The following is a 13348-nucleotide window of genomic DNA, read 5'->3' as shown; positions in this document are numbered from 1 at the left end:
GTCTGTCTACGTGTGTCGATGGGTGTGTTTATTGGACTTTACACCCTTGCCATGGTGTAAACGTGCGCCGTAAAAGATTTTGCCCCGAGGACTGGTGTCTTGCCGTGTCTTTTGGCATTGTTAACTGCTCTTTTTATTTTACTCTCTCTCTCTCTCTCTCTCTCTCTCTCTCTCTCTCTCTCTCTCACACCACCAGGTTGTTTGCGAGATGTGAGGTTTAACGGCCGCTCCGTTCCTCTGGATGGCGAGCAGCCCTCGGAGGGGCTACAGGTGGTCACGTTGCAGGGCGTCTCCAGCGGCTGCTCCTCAGATGCCTGCAGGAGGCACCACTGCTCCCCTCCGCTGGTCTGCGTGGACCTCTGGAGACACCACGAGTGCAGGTGCTGTAAATATACAGAATATATATATATATATATAACCCAGAATGTTAATAAGGGCCACTCCTAGTGTATATATTTACACACAAAGACGTGGACTGCATACCACAACCTCAAATTAGCAGCAGCAGAGCTCAACATGCAAATTGTGTTAAGAAATGATGTCAAGACCCAAACAGCTGCAGAGTAAGGAACTTTAAATGGGTCATTAATTGACAATATGGAAAAACTTGTTGCATATGTGAGATGCAGTATTGGATTTAATGTGGTTTATTATCATTTAATAGCTATAAATAAGGTCTGGCAATCAGCATTAGTATGGAATTATATGTATGAATATGTGGTTTGTGTATGTGGTTTAAAAATACAAATAAGAAGAAGAAAAGACGACTTTTTAGAGCATATTTAGCTTGAAGTGCTTTAATTTAAGAGTTAATACTAAAACATTTCATTAGAGTAAGTAAAGTTGGGAAGTAAAATAATGCTCAGGGTTTGGAGAGTTACTGTTTTCCTACACAGTTACTAATTATCTTCAATAAAAATGTAGTCCTAGTATCACCGTACTTAAGTAATGTAACATGACTTACTTTTGGATTACCTCAACAGTTAACATGTGTGAATAAGAACTTTTTCTTTTGTTGTTCAATGTAAGTTTGATGCGATTTACTAATAAGGAAACCTGTTTAAAAGGCGCTTATGAATGAGTTTATTCATCTTTTTGGGTTGTTTGGGTTGCCAGTTTGTGAAAAATCCCTCCAGGTGGCTCTTCATCCTCTTCCATCATGACATGACTTTTTTATGCCTTATTGAATATGACTTGTTAGCTTTTTTGCAGAGGTCCAATTATATTTATTAATGATTATTTACCCAAACCGATAGCTGGCCTCCCTAAAAGTGTTTTATAGTGACCCATAGAATTAGCAAACCATTTACTAACAATAATGAAGTCATTGGGTGTAATTGTTAAATCCACATGCACATACTGCAAAATTTGACACATATTAATCAATACAGATGATATATTTCAGTACAGTTGGTTCCTCCAGCGCGCTGGATATCAAAGCGTCCACCAGATGGCAGCTTGGCTGAGCTCAGCCTGGTTCCACTGTGTCGAATCGAGTGTCAACCTGAGAGAATAGTCTATAACAGGCAGGGACCGTCAGAGTCGTTCAACTCCACAGGACCACCGAGTGTCCTGGCAGTGATTTCCACACTCCGAACCAGCGTGAGACTTTTCACTGCGGTTGATGTCCGTGTTCTGTGAATGCAGCACAGCCGCAGGATGAAGCATTAAGAGACGCAGGCGGGGCAGAGGTGAATGATATTCAGGAGATATTTTCCTCCAGACATACTGAGGGACGACTGCTGTAAAGCCAATCTTCCCAGCTCTGGTTTTTCTTTTTGTCTTTTTAAGAGTACAGTCGACACTGTAACCTTCAAAGAGCACATCTTTGAATCTGAAGTAAGAGGTGTATCTCCTGGGGGATTTATTTTTTACACTGTCAGCTTAGGTTATATATCTCCGTAGAAGTCGCTGCTCCTTTTATCTGTCAGCTTCCGAAGTGTCTCTTGTCTCTGCTTTTAACTACTCGTCTCGTCTCGTCTGTGCTCAGGTGTCCTCCGGGCCACATGACCAAAGAGAGCTCTCTGGGTAAAGTGTGCGTCTACACGCTGTGCGCCAGCCGGCCTTGCCGCCACGGCACCTGCGTGGCCCACTCTCCGTCTCGATACTCGTGCCGCTGCAGCGAGGGCTACCGAGGACGCCACTGCGAGGTGACGCTCGCCATGTTTCACAACGAGGACAACAACAGCCTCAGCCTCAGCTCCATGTTCGCCATCAGCATCTGCGTCATGGCGTTTCTAGGTAGCTATGTCGACTACGTCCTTTTCTACCTGTGGTGACCGAACACTGTCGCCATCTCTTCTCCACCCTCATGTATCCTGTGGGGTCTTTTTCTTTTCCATCCACGCATTGACTCTCATCCTGATGTATTTTTATGTGTGTGTGTTCACATCTCCTCGGTATAATTCTTGCATTTTCTTTGTTTTATTTTTTTTATCTGTAACATCCGCTGTTTTTATCTTTTTTTTTCTCTCACCTCTGTTTGGTTCTCTGAAATCTGCATACACCTCTTGTCTTGTACTGATATTGATCACTGGAGTTGAACCAGGATGACATATATTTTCTGGGAGGTTTGTGGAAACATGAAAAAAATATATATATCTATATCTGCAGTAGAGGAGAGTCAGGGAGGGAAACATTGAATGTCTTAATTTGTGATTCACAGGGAAGCTGTAGACGTCCCCTGGAGAATCTGCTTTCTTTATGTCTTTTTCTATATTTCTCATCACTTCTGTTTCCCCCGTCTCTTCCGATGTTACGCTCCGACTTCAGAAGTCAATTTCACTCTCAGCCTTACTTTTTATCTGTCCAACTTATTTTATATCCCACCATCCACTCATTTTACTCCCCTGATATTTATTTATTTTTTCTCTTTGCCTCTCCTTCCATTTCTGTGTACATTTCTGTTTTCCCACGTCACCCTGAATGTGACCATATTGTGCACTTCAGCGTTATGTACAGCACACGGTGTGGATCCGGAATCAGGGATCTTCTACTTCAAGACACATCTCCAAAGGAAGGACGGTTTTCTTTCATTGTCGCGCATTTTAACCCAGTTCATTCAAGGTCAAAGGTTAAATTGAGGTGAAGTGGTGTTTTTACTTCATAATGATCAAGATTAAAGGGATAGTTTGGATTTGACACAAGTGTGACACAAGAGTGAGCACCATACAAGCAGCAGGAGCAAACTAAAACATTTTATACCAAAGTACAAAATGCAAAAAGACATTTGAACCAGACACAACAACAAACAGCACAAAGGAAATATAGCTCGAGTTAATTTAAAAAGAAGAAAGCTCACAATATGCAGAAAATTACCTTCATTAGCTGCCCAACAAGTCCTCACAACAAAGGAGGAAGATTATTCTCCAAAAATCAATTCAAGAAAATATTAACAATCTTGAAATTACTCATTTAAACTTACTGATAAAAAATCTTTTTAATGTTTTTATCTTTAATCATTCATTCTCGGCTTTCCAGTCCAACAAGTCTCATTTTAAGCTTGGTTACAATTAATTTCTGAGATAGCGGCCGGTGGCTCCCGGATGAATTCAATCAGCAGCGCAAGTAATTTAACACATATATCTGAAATAATTCTGATTAGTCAATTGTACCCATACAGTTCCTTAACAAAAAACAAACACAAAAAGTCTTGTTTGTGTAAAAAAAAAAAAGATTCCTCTGATGAGTTATTTTAAGGTCAGTTGAAAAAAAAACCAGTCTCGCAGCACATTCCCGTCTGTGGTGCGACATGCAGTCAGCACAGAATCAGGCTGCACACTTTTACCTCTCCGACCTTTAAATAAGTCAGGCCTTTGACTGACAAGTCTGCAAGTGCAGCTGATTAATGATAAGGGCTCCTGCAGTGGAAGCACTAAATCGCCAGTGAAGAATAACGTGTATTAAAAGCAGAACAAGCTTCTTTTTTCATGTCTGTCGAGTCAAAAAAAAAACAACAAAAAACCCACATTCACATGTATTTTATTCATTGTGTTGAGGGCAGAAACAATGGAACCCTATACCATTCAAACTGCTGACTGCTGAGAAAAAAACAGCCATATAATATATAAAGTTCAGAAAATTAGACGGCAGTACAGAGCAGAGTGGAGGGAGAGCGTGACACCGAGGAAGGTTTTTATAAAATGCATTTAAAGGCAAAAATCTGAATTGGATGGCCTTGGATGGTATAAAGTTTGTGGGCCCATCACGACTTTGACTCAGTGAATGATCTGAGGCTGCTCTCTGACATATGAGGGGTCAAGAGTTCAGGGAAAATATGTTGGAGAGTGACCATCGACTGCTTTGTCTGCCAGGACTGGAATCTTAAAATACCTACGTATAAGAGGAGGGCGGCGTGGTCTCTCTGCCGGTCCTGCTGAGAGCTGAGCTGCTGGATTATGAGTTTCATGACTCTGTGCGTTGTGTTTCTTTCGCTACGAGGTGCAAACGCATCAACAAAGTGTTTGTTTTTGGTTCGGTTGATCAGAAATATGGCAATGAGCCCAATGCAAGAAAAAAAAAGAAGAAGAACAGGAGGAGAAATCCACAAAAATACATTTTGTGCCAAAATCAATAAGACTTTAGTTTGAATTATTCACAAGAACAAACATCATCTACGTGTCGACTCTCAAAGCTGAAGCATTTGGAGGAACTAGTTTGTTTTCTCGTGGATTTTGAAATGTTAGTAAAAAAAAAAATAAAACACTCATCACCAGCTGCCAAACAGACGACTGCGACTTTAAAACAAGCAAGTGATTTCTGTTGCTGTGAAAAGGTGAGACTAGTTTCTACATTACATTTAAGAAAATATGTAGAATATATTCAGAAATAATCAAATATTTTTCCAGGTATGAGGTACTTCTTCTCTGCATCAGAATGTATTTCAGTTCAGCACTCTAAAATATTAAAACATCCGCCTCGTTCCCCATTTGCAAAATGCTTCGTAGGCTGATGCGGTTGTGTGTCTGTTCATAAGACATTATATTTTTATATTACATGGGTGCTTACTGAAAAAATAGAGGGCCTAGAATATAACCCTGAGGACCACCACAGGTTCACTTTTCAGATAAAGACATGCAGTTGTCATCATTAAATGTTTAAGCTCAGTTTTCTCCATGAATCAATTAATCATTAAATCGTGAGAAATCCTTTTACAGCAGCCTAAAAGCTAAAGAAAGAACATTTAGAGAAGCTGAAATGATTAATCGCTCATCAGATCGTATTTTAATCAGAGAGGATGATTCAGGCGCTCTGACTGCTGACAACACAGACACTCCTTGTCTTTAACAGTCTTAATAAAATCACGTGGTTGATGTCGTGGTGTCTTAAGCTGTGTTAATATAATAGGATCGAGATGTAACATCTGCCCACATCTGCCAGCGGCACCTTTTTTTTAAATGTATATGCATCGACGTCTTTTACAGGAAGCTCCACACTTGTGTCAGAACAGATGAACTATCGATCACTTCCATTGTTAACGCCTAGAAGAGCTAATTGTGTTAGTTTCAGGCATTGCAGCGAAGGAAATCTGATTTTTCTGGTCCTGTCAGTGACAGAGGGACATTATGTGCATATGTGTGTGAGTTGCATGTTGTTGCAGCCTCTCTGCAGGGCCACATTGCTGTTTATGAGTCTTGCTGTCAGAGACAGGCTTATAAAACGCTTGGGCAATTCAATACACTGTCCCTGCCTCTATTACTGACTCAACATTCCCTCCAGGGCATGTGGCGGGTATTGGGACATCAGTTATTCTGACACTTGAGAGTGAAACATATAAAGCGGTCTTCAATATTTGATAATGAATTCAAAGATGATAAAGTGGGTCGCCGGCATCATTCATGAAAATTCATGTGTCGCTAACTATAAGAAGGTGGCGTCTATTTGAAGCCGCTCGCCCGCCGCCGCTGATGAGGCATTTATATTCAAGGCTCAAACTTCGCACCTCGACGAGAATCGCTCGACTGTTCCCTTTTCGATATAATTCAGATCAGAAATATCAGACAATCTTTGGCGACTGCTGCAACGTTCTCACACCTTTGAAAGATGGAAGAAAAATGAGCTAAACAATGTGTTCTCTCAAAGTGAAAATGGGAAAAAAAAGAAAGAAAGAGTCACGATAAACAGCCCTGAATGTGGAAACAGAATGATGAGAAGATGTCGGCGATGGGGTTTAATAAACAGCTGGTTTTACAGTATGTAGTTGTTTAATGATGACCCTCATCAACACAGGAACCACAACCATTACTGCACGCTCGCACTCGAGCGAGACTGCTAGCTGGGTGCTAAATTAAAGGGGGACTCCAGCTCTGCCTCGACGTGCATTAAAAGTTAAAATGATCATCCATTAAGTTTTACATAAGCCATCACCGGCCGAGCAAGAGTGTGAGTTGAGTGCATGCAGTCGTCGGAGCCATACGACGTCTGTCCGAGTCTTATTAGCCCGGCATCAAATCTGACATTCAGCAGGTTTCTGAGGAATGGAAGAAATTAGCTTCCCATATGGGGCTCTGGATGCCAAGCGATCATGTAAAGTGCCTGTTCTTTTTATTCCCTGAAAGGTTTATAAATAAAAGATTTTTGTTCTCAACTCTTCCCCCATCTCTCACCTGTCTCATTTCCTTCTGCTCCCTCGTCAGTTTTCTTTACCCTCCCACCTCCTTCAGCCTGCCATCCATGTTTTTCATCTGTCACAGCTCAGTTTTTCCTCATTACCTTCGTCCCGGAAGCTGCAGGGAACGGGTTAAGTTGTTACCGTCAGGCGATATATATGTAGGCAGCTTGTTTACGCACTCGCACTCTCATTCATAATGCACAGACCGGGTCCGGGCTGACATCATAATGCCCAGTTCATAGTAACGGTTAGGGGGCAAAGAGGCAGCAGCATTATGGATTGATGAATGACTGCGATGTTTGTTCTCCATCCTGAGTGGTATTGATCTCACCGGAATGTGCTGCACACACACACACACACTCGGTAGTATAGCTGCAGGCAAAGGGGTAAGACTTTGCAACAGGTAACCAGTGTGTGTGTGTGTGTGTGTGTGTGTGTGTGTGTGTGTGTTTACCTCGGCCTAATTATGTGTGTGTGTTGTGGAGGGGTTCTGCTTCATCCCCTCTGCGCTGAGTATCGACGCCTCCCCCATGGAGACGTGTTGAATATCAGCTCAGGTGATGTCGGGGTGAGTGCAGGCCTGCAGGCAGCGCCTCGGAGCGGGTAATTCTGGAGGTGAGGGAGGCTGGGCCTGGCGTCTGCCCGGCGCCGAGCCTCATCGAGATTCTGGTGTTTTCCGCGAGGGCGCAGCGGAGAGGGAGCCCGGGTCAGCTGATCAATACCGCTCTCCCTCAACCCCATACTGAGGACAGCCGAGCTGAGGAGCGAGGGGGGGGGGGAGGAAGCTTACAATCTCTTCTCCTTCTGTCTGATATGAGAGCAGAATAGAAATCTAGAAAAAAAAAAAGTGCAGCAGCCGAGGTGTGAATAAATAGAGATGATGATTTTTAATTGAAGCGTGTTTTCTTTCTTAATGTCGACGAGCTCTCGGGGAGTTGTTTTTCTGTCTTTGTTTATGAACACCTGCCTGTTAGTGCGACCCCGAAGAGCCATCGGAAGCATTATTCTCTTTCTAAGCAATTACTTTTAAAAAAATTCCAGTCTAATGTGATTACCTTGCATTTCTCGGGAGATTTCCAATTAAACCGATACTTAGCACGCGCCATATAAACTATCCGAGTTGAAATGGATCCCATCAAATGCGGAGGAGATAAAAAGCCGAGGCCAGACACGAGGCCGGAGAAGAAACTATAAGAAGAAAAACAGGAGCAGAGAAAGTCTTAATGACAAGAAGAAGAAGAAGAGAAAACAAGGAGGAAAGCTCCAATACAGGAAGACAAAAAAAAAAAAAAAAACAGAATTAAAGAGAGGAGAAGGAGCGAACTAGTAACGACAAGATAGTGAGGAGCGGGGACAGAGGAAGAGGGATGGCAGATGGGAGAAAATATTGGTTGAGATTAATGGACTTTAAAGGTCAGTCCAGCACGTTGTATAATTCAGCACACAATAGCTGTGATTGATGTGTGTGCTTTAGGACCTTTTCTCGCTCGGCACCCGCAGTATTCCTCCCCGGCGTTCAGCAGAGCCACCGAGGCTTTGAGTTTAAGCTGGGAGGAGTACAAATTCATTTAATATGTTTCCCAAGGAACTGCAGTCTTTGCTAAAAAAGATAAGAATAATAATAACAATGACTTGATTTGTCTGTAACCTTTCGAAAACAAAAGTTGCAAAGTGCTTCTCATGTGAAACAAACAATAAGACGTCAGTGTGATCCAGGAAAACCCCCCCAAAAAAAAGGATCTAAAACAAAACAACATGATTTAAACTGAAATGGAACGAGAGGACGTCTTTTATCAGCAAGTCAAGATGTTGAAACAACAAGCAGGTTTTTGTCAGAGGATGTCCAGCAGCGGCCGGGCTCACAGGGAGTTAACGGATCACAGGTGCAGCAGGAGACCGTTCCAAGGCTTTCAAAGCAAGCAGTAAAAATCTTAAAATCAATTCGAAAAAGCTCACGAGTAACCAGCGAAGGGCAACTGAGATTGGTGTGATGTGGCAGCAGCCGTCGTCGTCTTTGGATGTTTGTGCTCCTGATACCTGAACAAAGTGCTCTGCAGCAGTCAAGTTCGGAGGAGATAAAGCACGAGTGACCTTTTTCTGAATCTGCAGAGGAAAAAAGGGAACGACCTGATCTCGGGTAAATGTCTTGAGTTGGACCAAAAAAAAAAAAACAGGACTGCAGCACTTTTGTCAACTGTGCATCAAAAAATAACAGCCTATTTTTTTTTTTTATTTTGTTGAAACATTATTAAATGAGACACAGACGAGACGAGAGGTTGTTAATCCAGCTGGTGCCGGGCCCGGAGGGGATGATTATAGTCATATCTGATTGGAAGTCTGTCAACTGCAGACAATTTTTTGGACCATCCAGTTCTTAATTTTGGGAAAGCAGGACATTAAAACAGGCCTTAAAGGGACAAACACAGGGGATAAAACCCAACGAGGTTTCTGTTAGTAGGATTTATACCATTGGCTGGGTGAATACTCGATCCTGATTGGCTGGAGGGTCATTTGTTTGTGTATTTGGGGACAGTGACGTTGTGTTGTTCAACATGCAGCTAAATATATTAACCGTGTGTCTTAACGTACGCAACGTTACTGACATCAAATCTTGCAAGCAGCTGAGCCGAGGGATCAGGTTTATCTAGTTTATCTCCCGTTGCTAAGTGGTAACTAAGGTCTGTTCTATTTAGTGGCGTCTTGAACGAGATGTTGCCAGGGAAACATTATATTTTGTTTGCAAAGTAAAAATATACTTTCTTTAAGGTGTTCATGTTTCTCTCTTTGGCAAGTGACAGTATAAGGGACACCTGTTCAGATATTATCCCCTACTTAATGGACGAGGAGGACGCCAGGGACGTCGCCTCATTCGTATTCACCTACATCGTGGTGTAAGGTTGTGTATCATCCGCAGAGAAATGAAAAGCAATATCGTGTCCATGCATGATCTGCCCCGGGGGTGGCATAAAAACAGTAGACCCAGAATAGAGCCCTGGGGGACGCCGCTACAGAGAAGAGCATGAGAGGAGGAGGCATCTCAGAAAAATGAGCTGTAGGACAGAAAGGAGAGAAACCAAACCAGAGCTGATGCCAAGTCAGCATCAATAGAGATATTTGGAAAGGCGGTGCTTTTGTCTCCACTTTACTTTTAACTCATATGTGACGGAAAAAACCCATTTGAAGTCAAAAACCATCTGGTGCATTGACTGAATTGGCGAAAAACACCTGCTGTATATTCAGAGTGTTGTTTTAAGCATTTTTGTGTTCACATCGTCTCCTTCCACTCACGTCGTCAACATCACTCACACTCAGATTGTTTTGTTTTCAGCTCAGAATCTCATTTAATCATCCCCGACTCTTGTTAACCTGCTCTCTGGCACCCCTCAGTGTTGATGCTGGGCCTGTTTCTCTACTCCTGCTGGAGGAGACACAAAGGTCTGAAGGAGGGCGTCTACCACGTGTCGGCGCACCACGGCGAGTGGGAGGACATCCGGGAAAACGTGCTCAACTACGACGAGGAAGGCGGAGGCGAGCAGGACCAGGTACACATGCATGTATCACACGACCTCTGCACGTTAAGCTCTGCCGTGAAACTATTTCTGAGGGAGATTTTAAAGGGATAAGAGAATAAAAATAAGATAATACAGAAGCTGAACTAGCAACACTTGAAAAAGAGAGTGCTGGTTGTTGGTGCCTTGAAATGAAAACCAAATATCAGTTCCCTGGAGGTCTGGGAATGTTAGTCAATTAGCTGAAATTAAGCAAGTAGACAGCAATGGCTGTTAATGCCTCTGTTTTAATAGTGCTGGTAATAGCAGTTCTCCCCGTTCTGCAATCAGATAATTAATTACTAGGCTAATCAATGGTGCTGTTGTTGCCGGCGTCGCTTCCTTCTTGGTGGAGCTTCTTCTTCTTTAGTCTGAGGAGTGGGTTCATTTGCTAGCAGAGGCATTAGCTGAGCTCTGTGCACAGATTGGTGTCATGTGGCAGTGTTGTTTTTCATTATCTCTTGAATTTCAGAAAAGATTGCACAGGGGGGAAAGAAAGAAAAAAAAAAACACTATTTCTTCTTCTCTGTCCTCTGCTCTCCTCTCTGATGGTCTCTCAGAATGCCTTTAACATGGTGGAGCTGCAGCGCTCCCTTCAGCCCAGCCCGGCGCAGTCTCTCCGGTACAGCTACCCGCAGAGCATCATCTCCTGCCCGCAGACCAAGCCTCCCCAGGACGGCAACAAGAAGGGGCTGTCCAATGGGAATGGCAGCGCAGCCATCGCCCTGCGTCTGGCCATCCCCCCCTCGGAGACAGAAACCTTGCCGTCCCCTTTGACCTTCCGCCGCTCTCAAAAAACCCTCTCCTTCTCCAGCCAGGACTTGGCCCGCTACCTGTGCGAGGTCATCAGGGACATGGAGCACCCGGGGGAGCTCAGCACCATGACCACACCGCGCCGCACCTCCGGAAAGGAGCGCGGCATGGCGGCGGTGCGCTCCCTCAGCTCCCTCAGTGCATCTCAGGGTTCAGAAGTCAGACTTCAAGCAGCCCAGAGCTCCCGGCTGGACAGGTTCAAAACCCTCCGAGCCGTGGTGAGCGATTTGAGAGGAGACTCCAAGACTCCTGAGGGCCAGAAAGACAAACTGAAGGAGAGCAGAGGGCATGTGAACTGCGAGAAGAGCGGGTGAGGCTGCACTCGGAGAAACAGAACTGAAGGTTGCAGAAAAGCAACGCTAATCAGAAGGCGGTGGTGGAATTCCAAGGGGAGATAATTAAATGTGAAATACTCTGAGACTGGGAGGTTGCCCAGGGTCTATGTGAAGTCTGCTATAAATGTACTGTATTGATGAAACTTTGAACACTTAAGTTCTTTGATATAAAACATGTTTACCAATGAATGATCAGATGTGATGTATTGTTTACTTGGCATTGCACTGTACAGTATTCACTCCACGGAGAGCACTTTTCGACAAAAAAAAGGCGCCCTGTGCAGAAAAAAAAAAACAATTCATGTCATGAAACTCACCAGAGAAATGTCTGCGAGCGAGACGGCAAACGAGTTTCCTTGTGGGAGAACTGGATTCCCTTTTTTTGCTGTTAATGACTCATGAAATCGTTTATGTGACAAAATGATTTTTGTTTCATTTGTATTATCTATTTCCTTTTAAATAAATGATTATCTTTGATAATATTGCGAGCTTGATGTTGTTCAAACACGAGTTCACAGTGCCGCTCGTCAAATGCCTGGTTTTTATTTTTTGAAGTTCAAGCCAACTTTCATCATCAAATGTTGGTCTGGCTGGGTTTCTTTTCTTTTTTTTTTTTTGTTTCAAGACAGAATCCTCAGCAGACGCAACGTAAAGGAAAACTGTCTCCTCACCTACATTTGATAAATCCTTCTATGTATTTTTCATTCATCTGTCTTCCATCGTTTCCGGTGATTAGCGTGACAACGTTCAGGACTTCAGAATAAACCCGGAACAGCTGTTCTTGTCCGTCTCAACTAACAGTTACCAGCACCAGGAGCCTCTGGTGAGAAGAGCAAAGTCGATCTCAGGATTAATCATTCATGTCCCGAGCCTGCAGCCTCCTGACCTGAGCTCCTGGGAGTCTCCAGTCTGAACTCACCAGCGTGGGGGTCCCAGCAGGTCGCCCTACACCAGACTTAATTAGCTGGCATTACCAGAGTTAAACAGATGTGACACTGGAGCGAGCCGCCGGGGAAGCTCCCAGAGCTGCTGCGTGCTGCTGACTTGATGGTCTTGATGTCTGAATCCGGTCCACCTACATAATGCATCATACATCTGGGAGGGGAGAGGAGACGAGAGGGAGAAAAGGTGGTTTCAAGTATGACTCTCGGTACCAACACATCTCCCTGTGTGAGCTCAGAGATCACATTCATGCTGCAGTGAGTCTGTTCCTCCACCTGCGTATTAAAATAATTACCAGATGATCTGTATCTGGTCGAGGTTTGTTCAGTCACAATCTCTGAGACCAAACATCTTTGCATGAGTGCACACTGCCACCTGCTGGCAGGCTGGTGGCACCACGTTCGACACGAGCTGCAGCTCATTAGTCCAGATTTACTGTGCAGCACACACACACACACACACACACACACACACACACACACACACACACACACACAGTCGACTTCCCCACAGTGGGAGCCGACATCCTTGGACGAGTTCATGGTTTGTGTCTGGAATCATGAATTGTAATTGGGCTCTAACATCATTACATTTATTAAAAAGTCGTCCGAGTGCTGTTTGCATGATGGAGTGTTGATTTCAAATGCAAATTCCACTCGCTGCCTTATTTTCTGCTGTAAACAGTTTCATAACAGAGCCCAGATTTGAATTAAGAATGAGAATTATCTTGTGAATGGGGCTCCGGGTCTGAGGCTTCATACATTTTGAGAGGCGATGGTTTGAAATTCAAAAATTGAGGAGACGGAGGCGAGCGGCTGTCCAGGTGTGACTGTGAGCAGGAAGAACAGAACAGAGCTGAAGCATCCCTGATAAATAAAGGATGAGATGAGAAACATCCTGCATTCATTTATTTATTTATTTAAATAGATGTCATTTGCCTTTCAGCCATTAGAGGACACTGTAAGTCCATGAGCAGCTCCAGATCTGAAGAAATGAGAGGAGAGAAGCAAAACTGAAGGATTTTATCTGTACAGAGACGCTTCGGCTGGTCTGAGACCAGTTAGGAACTTATCAGAGATCAGACATGTTGGAGATCGCTG

The 13348-nt window shown here is 43.7% G+C and overlaps 1 protein-coding gene across 3 annotated transcripts in view; it reads left to right on the top strand.

The window, feature by feature from the left end:
- LOC119024887 (neural-cadherin-like) overlaps window positions 1-11786 on the top strand; it is a 97660-nt gene extending 85874 nt beyond the window's left edge. For all 3 annotated transcript variants that reach the window (XM_037108086.1, XM_037108087.1, XM_037108085.1), the window contains 4 exons: window positions 197-380; window positions 1991-2241; window positions 9998-10152; window positions 10719-11786. In XM_037108086.1, coding sequence (XP_036963981.1) covers window positions 197-380; window positions 1991-2241; window positions 9998-10152; window positions 10719-11285 — 1157 coding nt within the window. In that variant the 3' untranslated portion in view covers window positions 11286-11786. The remainder of the gene's footprint in view (window positions 1-196; window positions 381-1990; window positions 2242-9997; window positions 10153-10718) is intronic.
- Window positions 11787-13348: the final 1562 nt, after the last annotated feature.

The sequence above is a fragment of the Acanthopagrus latus genome, chromosome 8 (assembly GCF_904848185.1).
Source record: "Acanthopagrus latus isolate v.2019 chromosome 8, fAcaLat1.1, whole genome shotgun sequence".
Lineage (NCBI taxonomy): Eukaryota > Metazoa > Chordata > Actinopteri > Spariformes > Sparidae > Acanthopagrus > Acanthopagrus latus.
The sequence above is the reverse complement of the archived record's forward strand: the minus strand, read 5'-3'. Positions and strand labels throughout refer to the sequence as shown.